We start from the raw sequence: 16828 nt of genomic DNA, 5'->3' as shown, positions 1-16828 counted from the left end.
GGTCTCGGGGTTTTACTCCATTCTGTTTGTGTCCCCATGGAGGATGGGGCCCGGTCGATCCTGGGCCTCAAGTCCCTCGTTTTGTTTTGTCAGGTTTTTCTGGCATCCTTGGATGTCATGAACGTGTACCTGCATATCCTCAAACCACCAGAGATTCTGTGCTTTGCGGTCGGGGGGGACCATTTTCAATGGTGTCCTTCCCATTCGGCGGGTTTTCGCCAAGGTGCTCATACCGATACTGGCCCGGCTGTGACAGCGGGGGTTTGTTATCATGGGATGTCTGGACGACATTCTCCTACGAGCTTCTTCGAGCTCTGCATTGGTGGAGCCGTGTCTATCACGTGTCAGGCTCTCCGAGTGTTCGGCTGGTTTCTGGATTGTCCTGAAATCAGGGTTGATTCCGTCTCAGGGATACCTGAGACTGGTCCTGGATTCCTCCGGGGCGGGAGTGTTTTTCTCCTAGCGGAAAAACTTCAGACTCTGCTATCTGCTGTGCAGCAGTTGCCGACCCAGAAGCGGTCATCTCTGCGATTCTGCAGGAAGGTTCTGGGTCAGTTGGTAGCCTCTTTCGAGGCGGTTCCGTATGCCCAATTCCACGCCAGGGTACTACGGAGGGAACTGCTGTCACGATGGGACTAGCTTCCGTCATCTCTGGATTACCAGATTCAGTTGAGTCATCTGATCATGTCTCCCCTGGTATGGTGGCTGGCGTTTCCGGTGCTTCGGGCCGGAAAGTCATTTTTCTGCAGGCCACTGGACAGTGGTCACGACGGATGCCAGCCTCTCCGGTTGGGGAGGGGCGCTTGGGGCACCCAGTCAGCCCAGGGGCACTGGACTCAGGTGGAGTCCTGCCTACTGATCAACGTTCTGGAGCTCCGAGCAATCAAGCTTTGCCTTACCAGGTGGTCCCTGGATCTACAGGGCCGACCGGTCAGGATCCTGTCCGATAACACCACATCCGTGGCGTAGGTTGATCATCAGGGAGGCACACGGAGTTCTGTTGCAGCGACGGGGGTCGCGCACATCCTTTCGGTGGGCCGAAGGGTCCGTTCCGGCTCTATCGGCCGGGTACATTCCGGGAATACGGAATTGGCTAGCCGACTACCTAAGTCGCACTGCACTGGGCCAAGGAGAGTGGTCTCTCCACCCGCAGGTGTTTCGGGGTCTGTGCCGAAAGTGGGGCACTCCGGACGTGGACCTTCTAGCGTCCCGTCTCTATCGGTAGGTGCCACGGTTCGTGGCCAGGTTTAAGGACCCGTGGGCGGACGCGTCAGGCGCGTTGGTGGCTCCTTGGGGTCGCTGTCGCCTACTTTACACCTTCCCTCCTCGGAAGCTTCTTCCTCGCCTGCTGCGCAGAGTAGAAGCTGTAGGGATTCTATCGGTCCTGATTGCCCCAGATTGGCCGCGTCGCTTCTGGTACGCGGACCAGGTGCGTCTGCTGGCAGACGCCCTCTAGCGTCTTCCCCTGGGAATTGATTTTCTGTTACAGGGTCCAATCTTCCACCCTGTTTCACAGCCACCGGCCTTAGCGGCGTGGCTGTTGAGAGCCAGGGGCTTAAGGACCGAGGCCTATTGGGCTCGGTGGTCTCTACCGTGCTGCCTGCACGGAGGTCTACCTCACGTAGGTTTTTTCCTCATACATGGAAGGCCTACTTCTCTGTGTGTGGGGAGATGAACTGGCACTCTCGTACATGCGTTGTGTACAGGATTCTGCTGTCTTTGCAGCAGGGAGTGGTTCAGGCTCTCGCCTTACGTACGGTTAGGAGCCAGATTTCTGCTCTGGCTGTTTTTTACTTGCAGCGACCCTTGGCATCGCACTCCTGGGTGCGTGCGTTGGGTCAGGGGGTCTGGCAGGTGGCCCCTCCGGTGCGCCCTCCATTACCCCCATGGGACTTGAATTTAGTCCTTTCAGTGCTTCGGGATGCTCCCTTTGAGGACATTCGGGAGGTTTTTTGTTTTATTGTCACAAAAGGTGATTTTATTTCTGGTAGCAATTACCTCGATCAGACGGGTGTCTGTCTGTTCTGGCGGCCTTGTCTTGCAAGGCTCCCTGCTTGGTCATCCGTAAGGATGAGGTGGTGCTGCGGCCGCAGCCGTTTTTCTCCCTAAGGTCGTTTCGGCTTTTCACTTGGATGTGGACATTGTTCTTCCATCCTTGTGTCCTCAGCCGAAGAACCCGAAGGAGGCCACTTTACATTCTTTGGATGTGGTTCGGGCCCTTCGAGTTTACTTGTCGGCGACAGCTCCGTTCCGGATGTCGGACTCGCTGTTCGTGTCTGTGTCCGGTCCCAGTAAGGGCCTGGCAGTTTCGTCGGCCACCATTTCCAGGTGGATCCGACGGATTGTGCTTCAGGCCTATGCCCTGAAGGGCGGGCGCCTCCCTTTCGGGTCACGGCGCATTCGACCAGGGCGATCGGGGCCTCTTGGGCTTTCCGACACCAAGCCTCTGTGTTACTGGTGTGTAAGGCTGCGACCTGGTCGTCGGTCCACGCTTTTTCAAAGTTTTATATGGTGGATGTGAGTGCATCTTCGGATGCCTCCATTGGCCGCAGGGTGTTACAGGCGGCAGTTTAAGGTTGGAGTTCCTCCGTTGAGTAACTCCGGTTTTTGTTTGGGGTGTAACCTGTTTTTGCTGTGTTATTTTTCCCACCCCTCGAATTTTTTTGACACTGCTTGGGGACGTCCCTAAGGTCAATGAAGGCTGTGTCCGTCTATGAACGAAAGAGAAAAAAGGATTTTTGTACTCACCGTAAAATCCATTTCTCTGAGTTCATAGACGGACACAGCACCCACCCCTCCTTTGTTTGTACTGCTTGTTACGAACTGAGGCTGCTAAAGCAGGGTGTGGGTTATGCCTGGGGGAGCCACGCCCCCTGGGAGGAGCGGCATTAAGGAAAGTTTTTAACACCTTAAGTGCTGTAGAATTCTGCCTAAATCTCCTGGTAGGAAGAAGCATAACCCTAAGGTCAATGAAGGCTGTGTCCGTCTATGAACTCAGAGAAATGGATTTTACGGTGAGTACAAAAATCCTTTTTTTTCAAGCCCTGACCAAGGGGGCCCCTCCTCGCGCTGGGATGACTGACCCCGTTACATTATCCAGTGGCGACCAACGAAGAGGCACGGAAACTGGCAATTAGAAGAAGGGCGAAGGATGAGGACCGTTGACAAAAAGCTAAGTGTAGTTCTGCCTTAAAGCGGAGTTCCACCCAGAAATGGAACTTCCGCTGTCCATATTCCTCTCTCCCTCCGGTGTCACATTTCGCAACTTTCAGGGGGGAGGAGCAGATACCTGTGTAATCCAGGTATTTGCTCCCACTTCCGGCAAAAGAGTGCTGCATAATCTGCGGCGAACTACGCCATGTCCTGCCCCTCCTTTGTCCCCCCTACACTGTCTTCTGGGAGACCCGCAGGTCCCAGAAGATAGCAAGGACCTCTCAGAACGCGCAGCGCAACTCGCGCATGCACAGTAGGGAAGGCTTCACCTCCCGATTCCCTTACTGAAGATGGCGGCGCCTCCACCCAGAGCCGAGGGACGGGTCGGCTTTGAGTGAGGATATCGCGGGCACCTTGGACAGCTAAGGCCCAGATTCTCGTAGAATCGCCTATCTTCAGGCGGGCGTAGCGCATCCAAGATACACTACGCCGCCGTAACTTAGATCGGTACGTCCCGTATTCTCAAAGAACTTGCGCTTTAAGTTACGCCGGCGTAGTGTAACTGGGCCGGCGTAAGCCCGCCTAATTCAAATGTGGAAGTGGTGGCCGTGTTTTATGGAAATGAATCGTGACCCCACGTAATTCGCGCTTTTTTCGAACGGCGCATGCGCGCGCATACTCACTATCACATTGAATTTTTTAATGAAATTGCACCCGCTCAATGCCTAGTCGACGTGAACGTAACTTACGTCCAGCCCCATTCACGGACGACTTACACAAACGACGTAAAACGTGAAAAATTCAACGCTGTGTCGACGTCCATCCCTAACATTGGTACGCCTCATCGAGCAGGGGTAACTTTACGCCCAAAAAAGCCTAACGTAAACGTCGTAAAAAAAAAAGCGCCGGCCGCACGTACGTTTTGAGAATCGGCGTATCTAACTCATTACCATATTCAACGCGTAAAACGGCGGAAGCGCCACCTAGCGGCCAGCGTAAATATGCAACTTGGGTACGACAGCGTAAGAGACTTACGCCGGTCGGATCTAAGACTAATCTATGCGTAACTGATTCTAAGAATCAGGCTCATAGATGCGATGCCTCAAACTCAGAGTTACGACGGCGTATCTGGAGATACGCCGGCGTAACTCCTACGAGAATCTGGGCCTTAGTGTCCATATTTTATGACTTTCAATTTTTTTTTTTAGTTTTTTGCAGGCAGAACTCCACTTTAAGCTGGAGATGATCTTACGACAACAAAATAAAGTTTCCTATTCATCAATAAGCCGTTCCATACACTCACCTGGACTTCAGCCACCACCTCCTGCTCATCGGCCTCCGCGAGGGACTTCACATCACTCTTGCTGATCACATTGCTGAAGTCTGCCGATCACAGAATACAAAATATAAGGATTTTAGCAGTTTGCCTTTTACCAAGGAAGTTACTTTTACAGACATCACTAATAGCTAGATTCAGGATGGCGAGCGCATACTTGCGGCGGCGTAGCTTAAAGCATTTAGGCTACGCCGCCGTAAGTTAGCGAGGCAAGTACATGATTCACAATGTACTTGCCTGCTAAGTTACGGCGGCGTAGCCTTAAAGCGGGCGGGCGTAAGGGCGCCTAATTCAAATTTGTCTGAGGGGGCGTGTTTTATGATAATGAGGCTGGACCCGACGTGATTGACGTTTTTTCTTTAACTGCGCATGCGCCGGGCGCCTACATTTCCCAGTGTGCATTGCGGCTAAGTCCACCGCACGGGCCTATTGATTTTGACGTGGACGTAAACTACGTAAATCCCTATTCACGGACGACTTACGCAAACGACGTAAAATTTTCGAATTTCGGCACGGGAACGGCGGCCATACTTAACATTACTATTCCATCTATTTGATGGAATAACTTTAGGCCACTAATGCGTTACGTAAACGGCGTATCTGTACTGCGTCGGCCGGGCGTACGTTTGTGAATTAGGCATATCTACTGATTTACATATTCTACGCCGACCGCAATGGAAGCGCCACCTAGCGGTCAGCCTAAAAATTACACTTTAGGATACGAGGGTGTAAGACACTTACGCCGCTCATATCTGAGCCTAATTTAAGCGTATCTGGTTACCAGAATACGCTTAAATTAGCGCCGACGCAAATTCTGACTTAGGCTGACGTATCTACTGATACGCCAGCCTAAGTCTCTCTGAATCTGGCTATAAAACTGCATTGTGCAAAATCTGGTGCAGCTCTGCATAGAAACCAATCAGCTTACAGGTTTTATTGTCAAAGCTTAACCACTTAAGGACCGCCTCCTGCACATATACGTCGGCAGAATGGCACGGCTGGGCACAGGCACGTACCTGTACTTCCTCTTTAAGTGCCCAGCCGTGGGTCGCGAGCGCGACCCGGTCCAAAGCTCCGAGACCCGCGGGCCCGAGCGCCGCTGGAGTCCCGCGAGCTGAAGAACGGGGAGAGCTGTGTGTAAACACAGCTTCCCCGATCTTCACTGTGGCGCCGTCATCGATCGTGTGTTCCCTGTTATAGGGAAACGCGATCAATGACGTCACACGTCCAGCCCCGCCCCCCTACAGTTAGAAAACACATATGAGTTCACACTTAACCCCTTCAGCGCCCCCTAGTGGTTAACTCCCAAACTGCAATTGTCATTTTCACAGTAAACAATGCATTTTTTGCTGTGAAAATGACAATGGTCCCAAAAATGTGTCAAAATTGTCCGATGTGTCCGCCATAATGTCGCAGTCACGGAAAAAAAAAAAACGCTGATCGCCGCCATTAGTAGTAAAAAAAAAAAATTATAAAAATGCAATAAAACTATCTCCTATTCTGTAAACGCTATAAATTGTGTGCAAACCAACCGATAAACACTTATTGCAATTTTTTTTTACCAAAAATAGGTAGAAGAATACGTATCGGCCTAAAATGAGGAAATTTTTTATTTTTATATATTTTTGGGGGAGATTTATATTATAGAAAAAAGTAAAAAAATATTGCTTTTTTTTCAAAATTGTCGCTCTATTTCTGTTTATAGCCCAAAAAATAAAAACCACCAAAAGAAAGCTCTATTTGTGGGAAAAAAGGACGCCAATTTTGTTTGGGAGCCACGTCGCACGACCGCGCAATTGTCAGTTAAAGCGGCGCAGTGCCGAATCGCAAAAACTGGCCAGGTCCTTTAGCTGCCTAAAGGTCCGGGTCTTAAGTGGTTAATTGAACAAGCTGAAATGAGAAGCTGATTGGCTGCCATGCACCAGATTCTGAGTGCTAGAGTTTTTGGTAAATCTCCAAGAGATGAGATCTTCAGGTTAAACTATGAAGGGAATCTAGTAAAATTTTCTCTTCATTATACACACAGTACATAGAACTTCTAAAGCTGAACTTCACTCTTACATTCAGTCTTGCACAGCTGTACAAGAATCTCACCTATACTCACTCCGATTTCAATGCAGACTGTAAGCCTCTAACAGTGTGCATTAGAAGCTACAGCAAGTGAGACAGAGCACCCCCCCCCCTCATTTCCTAGCTGGAGGACATCCAGCATCATCTAGCACAGGGGTCTTCAAACTACGGCCCTCCAGTTGTTCAGGAACTACAATTCCCATCATGCCCTAGTCATGTCTGTGAATGTCAGTGTGTTACAATGCCTCTATTTTTATTACTTCTCTTACTCCTTGGTGGGGGGAAGGGGATGAGTGGCAGTGCTGGCGGAGGAGTTGGGATGAGTAGCAGTGCTGATGGCGGAGGAGTTGGGATTAGTGGCAATGCTGGGGGGAGTTCTGATCAGCCAACTTAGGTGCTCTTGATCAAGGTCATCTGCTGATCTGAGGACTGTAGTGGGGACTTTTAATGGCAACTCTAATCACAGGTAGTGTTACTCTCTGTGTCTCCAGCTTCTCTGTATCCCCAGCTTTGTGGTGTCTCGCAGCAGTGACACCTATGCTGAAATCAGGAGATAGGGTCTCCTCCAGCCCCTCCCACCTCACATTCCTTACCAGTCAGATGACCTCTAGTCCCTGCCCCCCACCCATGCCGTGAACAGAATGGGCGGCTGCGAAGAGACTGAGTGGGCAACCACAGGCTCCAGGGAAAGCCCAGCTGGGCGGCCGCAAAAAGGCTGGGAGAGTGGTGCGGGCTTCAGGAACAGCCCAGGATTCGGTGACCCCTGGCAAATAATCATTCGGCCCCCAGGTTGAGAACCACTGATTTAGATCAATCGCAACCTTAAATGTAGTTTATAGTCCAACGTCTCTGCCATAGCTATACATGGGAAGCCATACACTAGGGTAGAAACCCATTACCAACACACGTCACTTCACACATTATCCGACTACTCACAGAGGAAGTAGACGCTGTACTTGGGTCTGCGAAGCTCCTTGATCAAATACTCAACGTTTTCCTGTATGGAAAGAAAAACAACATTGGTTTTGAAAGCCGGTTCCCCTGACAAGGGACATGTAGAGATTTACTTTACTGCCGTTTTACAAAAAAATGGCCTGGTCATTAAGGGGGGGGGGGGTAAATCCTTCAGGGGCTGAAGTGGTTAAAACAAACTGTGCAGCTCTAACTTAAAAGGAATAAAGCCCTTACTATAGATGTAGGCCATTTAACCACTTAAGACCCGGACCAAAATGCAGGTAAAAGACCAGGCCCCTTTATGCGATTCGGCACTGCGTCGCTTTAACTGACAGACAATTGCGCGGTCGTGCGACATGGCTCCCAAACAAAATTATTCAATATTTTTTACTTTTTGCTATAATAAATATCCCCCAAAAACATATATATATATATATATATATATATAATTCCCTCAGTTTAGGCTGATACGTATTCACCTACCTATTTTTGGAAAAAAAAATTGCAATAAGTGTTTATCGATTGGTTTGCGCAAAATTTATAGCATTTACAAAATAGGGTATAGTTTTATTGCATTTTTACGATTTTTTTTTTTTTCACTACCAATGACGGCGATCAGCGATTTTTTTCGTGACTGCGACATTATGGCGGACAATTTTGACACATTTTTGGGACCATTGCCATTTTCACAGCAAAAAATGCATTAAAAATGCATTGTTTACTGTGAAAATGACAGTTGCAGTTTGGGAGTTAACCACAGGGGGCGCTGATGGGGTTATGTGTTCCCTGAAGTGTGTTTACAACTGTAGGGGGTGTGGTTGTAGGTCTGACGTCATTGATTTTGTGTTCCCTAATATAGGGACGCACAATCGATGACAGCGCCACAGTGAAGAACGGGGAAGCTCTCCCCGTTCTTCAGCTCCGGGGACCGATCGCGGGACTCCAGCGGCGATCGGGTCGGCGAGTGCCGCGGTCACAGAGCTTCGGACCGGGTCGCGGGCGCGCGCCCACGACCAACGGCTGGGCTTTAAACAATCACGTACAGGTACGTGCTTGTGCCCAGCCGTGCCATTCTGCCGTGGTTAAAAGGAATAAAGCCCTTACTATAGATGTAGGCCATTTAAGTACCTCTTGAACCCTCGACTGGAATACTCCCAGGACGTTGCTAAGTGAGGTCCCTCGTTATTACTGCTCACCTCCACCATCACAGGACTGAGCTCCGATTCGACCCACCCGTCCACCCCCCGCCACCGCCACTCACATGTTCTCGCTCTTCCCTAATGCAGTAACTCTGAGCTCAGCATTTAAGAGGAGTTGAGTAGTAATGACTAGGCCTCACTTAGCAACGTTCTGGTAGTATTCCCCTTAAGCTTCATGGAGGTACGTAAATGGCCTACCAGGCAACCTCGGCACTCCAGCTGTGGTGAAACTACAAATCCCATCATGCCTCTGCCTCTAGGAGTCATGCCTGTGATTGTCAGGGTCTTGCAATGTCTCATGGGACTTGTAGTTTCAAACAGCTGGAGGGTCGAGGTTGCCTACCCCTATAGCAAGGGCTTTATTCAACTTTAGTCAGAGCTGCACAGTTTGGGCCAGATTCTCGTACATCCACGTATCTTTGCGGCGGCGTACCGTATCCGATTTACGTTACGCCTCCGCAACTTAGACAGGCAAGTGCTGTATTCTCAAAGCACTTGCTCCGTAAGCTTTTGCGGCGGCGTAGCGAAAATCGGCAGGCGTAAGCCCACCTAATTCATATGTGGGACAGGGGGGCGTGTTTTATGTTAATATTCTGTGACCCGACGTGATTGACGTTTTTCACGAACGGCGCATGCGCCGTCCGTGGAAATCTCCCAGTGTGCATTTCTCCTAATACGCCGCAAGGACGTATTGGTTTAGACGTGAACGTAAATGACGTCCAGCCCCATTCACGGACGAGTTACGCAAACAACTTAAAATTTTCAAATTTAGTCGCGGGAACAATGGCCATACTTAACATTGGTACGCCGCACTTACGCCACCATATAGCAGGGGTAACTTTACGCAGGGAAAAGCCTAACGTAAACTGCGTAACTGTACTGCGTCGGCCGGGCGTACGTTCGTGAATTCGCGAATCTAGCTGATTTACATATTTCGACGCATAAATCAGCGTACATGCCCCTAGCGGCCAGCGTAAATATGCAGTTACTATCAGACGGCGTAAGAGACTTACGCCTGTCGGATCTAAGGGAAATCTATGCGTAAAAATCAGGCGCATAGATATGACCGGCCAGACAACGGCGTATCTCCTCTGAGAATCTGGCCCTTTGTTTTTAGCGACAGACGCCCCTCACCTCCATAGACGGGTTTTTGGTGAAGGTGTACTAACCCTTTAAATCCACTTTGAAGCAAAAAGTATGCGTTGTGGCAACTTGATTCTAAGTGACTTTAGTATATGCATTATTCACGTAGAGCGAGAGGAACGAATGCCTTTTTCTTTTCTTTTTAATAAAAGTTTAATTCAACTTTAAATTTCCACTTCCACTGAGCCACCTGCACCGTACACAATAAGAAAAGATGGAATCTGATTGTTTTTCTCTGGGCAGTACAGATGACAACCCTCCCGATGAGGCTTTCTCAGTGTCCTTTACCTTGGTGGGTCTCAGGAAACAGAGGGCTTTCAGGTGCTTCATGCTCTCCCGATGGGTGGAATCGATCCGCTCAAACAGGTAGACTTCTTTCTGCAGAATCTCCGACTGTGTGTACACCATGCTGACAAAGCTGGTCTGTGCGGGGGGGAGGAGATATAACAACGGGTATCGATTATTGGAAGTAAACTTCATCCATAGAACAGGACAGCAGACATCTACATACAGTATATATATATATATATATAAAATACACCATTTATATTCATGAACTGAGTCTCTCAAAGTATTATACAGCCAAGGCAAGTACCTAAATCTGTCTTCATATCATCTTCCTGTAACCCTCAGCAGAGCAGAACGGGAGGGGGGGGGGGGCAGTGAGCTTATGGACCTATAAAGTGACAGACAGCTGGAGCTGGAGCCTTGGATATATTTCAGTACTTTTGATGTTTGGTGAAAAATGCTTGGATGGTGTCCCAATGGGGGCAACTAGGTTCTAATCCAGGGGTCTTCAAACTACGGTTTGTTCAGGAACTACAATTCCCATTATGCCTAGTCATGTCTGTGAATGTCAGAGTTTTGCAATGCCTCATGGGACGTGTAGTTTCGCAACAGCTGGAGGGCCGTAGTTTGAGGATCCCTGGTCTAATCAAAGACCTACAACAGATTTACAGGACTTCCTAATTGTGAGATCTTCCTTGTCTCCTAGTATTATCCCTCACCAAGATGTGGCCCCTGTTATATTCAACCACAGTGGTCCCCCAGTATTCCCCCCACCACCACAGCAATGGGCACCCAGTCATTACCCCATATCACAGCACTTTAGTCCCCCCAGTAATACCGCCAACCATTATGGTCCCCCGATAAATCCCCCACCATAATGGTCTTCTATTATTACCACTGCCATAAGAGTCCCGGTCATTCCCCACCACAGTGGTCCCCCATCAACACCAACTCAACAATGGGCACCCAGCCATACCCCACAGCTCATCACATCAACCAGCATTTCCCCCTCGCCATTATGGTCCTCCAGTCATACCCCCCCCCCCCATAATGGCCTCCTAGTGTTACCACTACTAGAACGCCCCCGCCCCGGTCATACACCACACCACAATTAACAATGGTGGTCCCCTAGTATTACCCATTCTTCATCACACACACACACAAACACACACACACACCATAATGGGCCCCCAGTCATACACCCCACCACAATGGCCTCCTAGCAACACCATAATAGGCCCTGTGTCCTACCCCACACCACAGTGGCCTCCTAGTACCCCCTCACCACCATAATAGGCCCTGTGTCCTACCCCACACCACAATGGCCTCCTAGTACCCCCTCACCACCATAATAGGCCCTGTGTCCTACCCCACACCACAATGGCCTCCTAGTACCCCCTCACCACCATAATAGGCCCTGTGTCCTACCCCACACCACAATGGCCTCCTAGCACCACCATAATAGGCCCTGTGTCCTACCCCACACCACAATGGCCTCCTAGCACCACCATAATGGGCCTTGTGTCCTACCCCACAACACAATGGTCTTCTAGTAATACCCCAACCATAATATGGCCCCTCTCATACCCCACCACAGTGGTCCCCCATAATTACTCCTCCCCGACCATGATAATGGGCACCCAGTCATACCCCCAGAGCAAACCACATTGGTCAACCAGTACCATTACCCCTTCACTATTATGGTAACACCCCCCCCCCCCATACACTATCCATAATGGTCCCTTATTATATGACCAAAGCCCTAAAGCTGCCCATCATATGCCACCACAGTGGTCCCCCAGCATTACTCCCCCATCACCACTACCTCAACAATGGGTACCCAGTCATACCCCACAGCTCATCACATCGGTCCACCAGTATTTCCCCCTAGCCAGTATGGTCCTCCAATCATACCCCCCACCATAATAATGGCCTCCTAGTATTACCACTACTATATTCACCCCCCCCCCCCCATCATACCCCACACCACAATTAACAATGGTGGTCCCCTATTATTACCCCTGTTCCATCACACACCATAATGGGCCTCCAGTCCTACACCCCACCACAAGGGACTACTAGCACCACCTCACCACCATAATAGGCCTTGTGTCCTACCCCACACCACAATGGTCTCCTAGTAATACCCCAACCATAATATGGCCCCTGTCACACCCCACCTTAGTGGTCTCCAAGAATTACTCCTCCCCGACCATCATAATGGGCACCCAGTCATCCCCCCCCCCCAGAGCAAACCACATTGGTCAACCAGTTTTACCCCCTCACCATTATGGTAACAACCCCCTATCCATAATGGTCCCTTAATATCACCACAGCCATAAAGGGCCCATCATATGCCACCACAGTGGTCCCCAGCATTACTCCCTCTCCCCATCACCTCAACAATGGGCACCCAGTCATACCCCACAGCCTATCACATTGGTTCCCACAGTATAACCCCCCGCCCTCCTCCCCATCACCAAGATAATACCCCCTCCCCCCATGATATCCCACACCACAATTAACAATGGTGGTCAACAAGACTACCTCCCCCCTCAAAAATCACATACCATAATGGGTCTCCAGGTGTCCCCCTCAACGGTCTCCTAGTAGCAACCCCACCATAATGCCCCCCTGTCATACCCTACACCACAGTGGTCCCCCAATCACACTAAGAGCCCCTCAGTATCACCACTTCCATAAAAGCCCCCTTGTCATACACCACACTGGACAACGCCCCCCCCCCCCCCCAAATCCTGCACACACCATAGTGGGCCCCCTCATACCAATGGACCCCCGGCCATACCCCTCATCACTATGGTTTCCTAGAAGGACCCCCTACCATAATGTGGCCCCTGTTATACCCCAACACACATCGCGCGCCCCCCCCCCCCATAACCAAGATAATATCCCCTCTGTCATACCCTACACCATAATTAGCAAGTATTACCCTACCCCCTTCCGATTGCAGACACCGTAATGGGGCCCCAGATGTACCGCTCATCACAATGAACCCCGTCATTCCTCATTGCAATGGCCTCCTATCACCCCCACCATAATGCCCCCCCATTATACCCCAAAAAAGAGTTGTCCTCCAGTGACACCCCCACCATAATGCCCCCCATTATACCCCAAACCAGAGTTGTCCCCCAGCGACACCCCCACCATAATGCCCCCCCATCATACCCCAAACCAGAGTTGTCCCCCAGTGACAACCCCACCATAACTCAAACCAGAGTTGTGCCCCAGTGACACCCCCACCATAATGCTCCCCCCCCCCTTCATACCCCAAACCAGAGCTGTGCCCCAGTGACACCCCCACCATAATGCCCCCCCTCTTCATACCCCAAACCAGAGTTGTGCCCCAGTGACACCCCCACCATAATGCCCCCCCCCTTCATACCCCAAACCAGAGTTGTGCCCCAGTGACACCCCCACCATAATGCTCCCCCCCTCTTCATACCCCAAACCAGAGTTGTGCCCCAGTGACACCCCCACCATAATGCTCCCCCCCTCTTCATACCCCAAACCAGAGTTGTGCCCCAGTGACACCCCCACCATAATGCTCCCCCCCTTCATACCCCAAACCAGAGTTATGCCCCAGTGACACCCCCACCATAATGCCCCCCCTCTTCATACCCCAAACCAGAGTTGTGCCCCAGTGACACCCCCACTATAATGCTCCCCCCCCTTCATACCCCAAACCAGAGTTGTGCCCCAGTGACACCCCCACCATAATGCCCCCCCCCTCTTCATACCCCAAACCAGAGTTATGCCCCAGTGACACCCCCACCATAATGCTCCCCCCCCTTCATACCCCAAACCAGAGTTGTGCCCCAGTGACACCCCCACCATAATGCTCCCCCCCCTTCATACCCCAAACCAGAGTTATGCCCCAGTGACACCCCCACCATAATGCCCCCCCTCTTCATACCCCAAACCAGAGTTGTGCCCCAGTGACACCCCCACTATAATGCTCCCCCCCTCTTCATACCCCAAACCAGAGTTGTGCCCCAGTGACACCCCCACCATAATGCTCCCCCCCTTCATACCCCAAACCAGAGTTATGCCCCAGTGACACCCCCACCATAATGCCCCCCTCTTCATACCCCAAACCAGAGTTTTGCCCCAGTGACACCCCCACTATAATGCCCCCCCCCCTTCATACCCCAAACCAGAGTTGTGCCCCAGTGACACCCCCACCATAATGCCCCCCCCCCTTCATACCCCAAACCAGAGTTGTGCCCCAGTGACACCCCCACTATAATGCTCCCCCCCCCTTCATACCCCAAACCAGAGTTGTGCCCCAGTGACACCCCCACCATAATGCCCCCCATTATACCCCAAACCAGAGTTGTGCCCCAGTGACACCCCCACTATAATGCTCCCCCCCCCTTCATACCCCAAACCAGAGTTGTGCCCCAGTGACACCCCCACCATAATGCCCCCCATTATACCCCAAACCAGAGTTGTGACCCAGTGACACCCCCACCATAATGCTCCCCCCCCCTTCATACCCCAAACCAGAGTTGTGCCCAAGTGACACCCCCACCATAATGCTCCCCCCCTTCATACCCCAAACCAGAGTTGTGCCCCAGTGACACCCCCACTATAATGCCCCCCCTTTCATACCCCAAACCAGAGTTGTGCCCCCCCTCTGCCCTCTTCATACCCCAAACCAGAGTTGTGCCCCAGTGACACCCCCACTATAATGCTCCCCCCCTTCATACCCCAAACCAGAGTTGTGCCCCAGTGACACCCCCACCATAATGCCCCCCCCCTCTTCATACCCCAAACCAGAGTTATGCCCCAGTGACACCCCCACCATAATGCTCCCCCCCCTCTTCATACCCCAAACCAGAGTTATGCCCCAGTGACACCCCCACCATAATGCTCCCCCCCTCTTCATACCCCAAACCAGAGTTGTGCCCCAGTGACACCCCCACCATAATGCCCCCCATTATACCCCAAACCAGAGTTGTGCCCCAGTGACACCCCCACCATAATGCTCCCCCCCCCCCCTTCATACCCCAAACCAGGAGTTGTGCCCCAGTGACACTCCCACCATAATGCTCCCCCCCTTCATACCCCAAACCAGAGTTGTGACCCAGTGACACCCCCCACCATAATGCCCCCCCCTTCATACCCCAAACCAGAGTTGTGCCCCAGTGACACCCCCACCATAATGCTCCCCCCCTTTCATACCCCAAACCAGAGTTGTGCCCCAGTGACACCTCCACCATAATGCTCCCCCCCCCCTCTTCTTACCCCAAACCAGAGTTGTGCCCCAGTGACACCCCCACCATAATGCCCCCCATTATACCCCAAACCAGAGTTGTGCCCCAGTGACACCCCCACCATAATTCTCCCCCCCCCTTCATACCCCAAACCAGAGTTGTGCCCCAGTGACACCCCCACCATAATGCCCCCCCCTCTTCATACCCCAAACCAGAGTTGTGCCCCAGTGACACCCCCACCATAATGCCCCCCCCTCTTCATACCCCAAACCAGAGTTGTGCCCCAGTGACACCCCCACCATAATGCTCCCCCCCCTTCATACCCCAAACCAGAGTTGTGCCCCAGTGACACCCCCACCATAATGCCCCCCCCCCTTCATACCCCAAACCAGAGTTGTGCCCAAGTGACACCCCCACCATAATGCTCCCCCCCTTCATACCCCAAACCAGAGTTGTGCCCCAGTGACACCCCCACAATAATGCCCCCCAGTATTAGCACTACTATAATAGGACGCCTGTCATAGAACACAATGGTCCTCCAATATAACCCCTCCCCCACACACACAGGCCCCCCAGTGCATCCCCTGCACACCATAGCTCCCCAGTATTACACCCCAATGGTCCCCCTTCTCCTCTCACCGTCTCCTTGTCCATGAGCAGCACCTTCATCCCAGGCCCGCTGTCCTCTATCATCTTAGACACATATTGCTTCACTGCCAGCACCACATTCATGATTGCTTCTCTCTCTTCTCCCTGTCACCTCCACTTCCGGGATCTCAGCTGCGAAGAAGGAAGTCTGGCTGCAAAGTGGAGCTCCACGTCTGACAGGAAGCACGTGACCTCCACTCCACTTCTTTTTTTTTTAAGAACTTTAATGTAACAAACATTCAATACACATTAAAAACACGTTGGAAGTGCAGGTGACGTATTTCCTGGGAGGGTATCTGGCTGCAGTCAGACTGGAGCTCCACAGGAATCATGTGTCCTAAATTTTTATAAAATGAATTATTACATTTTTTGAGTCGTTTTGGCATTTTCTGCACACGTTTAACCACTTCCATACCGGGGGGCACTTATACACCTTCCCGCCCAGACCAATTTTCAGCTTTCAGCGCTGTTGCACTTTGAATGACAATTGCGCGGTCATGCTACACTGTACCCAAACTAAATTTGTATCATTTTGTTCCCACAAATAGAGCTTTCTTTTGGTGGTATTTGATCGCCTCTGAGATTTTTATTTTCTGCAAAAAAAAAAAATGAAAAAGACCGAAGATTTTGAAAAACAGATGCTTTTTTTGGTTTCCGTTACAAAACTTTGTAAATAAGTAAGTTTTCTCCTTCACTGACAGGCACTGATGGGCACCGATGAGGTGGCACTGATGAGGTGGAATTGATGGGCACTAATATTCAGCACTGATAGGTGGCGCTGATAGGCGGCACGGAGGGGC

At 51.1% G+C, this 16828-nt stretch overlaps 1 protein-coding gene across 2 annotated transcripts in view; it reads right to left on the bottom strand.

Annotated features, from left to right (window-relative positions):
• The window catches only part of VPS45 (vacuolar protein sorting 45 homolog), an 85973-nt gene extending 69772 nt beyond the window's left edge, over positions 1–16201 (bottom strand). Inside the window, exons 1-4 of one of the 2 annotated variants that reach the window (XR_005744830.1) lie at positions 16020–16201; positions 10144–10278; positions 7496–7556; positions 4457–4536 (exon numbers count right to left, since the gene is read on the bottom strand). Coding sequence is in view for 1 of the 2 variants with exons in the window: in XM_040333747.1 (XP_040189681.1) it covers positions 4457–4536; positions 7496–7556; positions 10144–10278; positions 16020–16112 (369 nt within the window). In the remaining variant the exon portion in view is untranslated. The remainder of the gene's footprint in view (positions 1–4456; positions 4537–7495; positions 7557–10143; positions 10279–16019) is intronic. The other variant, XM_040333747.1, reaches the window with a different exon arrangement.
• Positions 16202–16828: the final 627 nt, after the last annotated feature.

Source organism: Rana temporaria, chromosome 13, assembly GCF_905171775.1.
Source record: "Rana temporaria chromosome 13, aRanTem1.1, whole genome shotgun sequence".
Taxonomy (NCBI): domain Eukaryota; kingdom Metazoa; phylum Chordata; class Amphibia; order Anura; family Ranidae; genus Rana; species Rana temporaria.
Note: the sequence above shows the minus strand (reverse complement) of the source record. Positions and strands in the feature narration are given on the sequence as shown.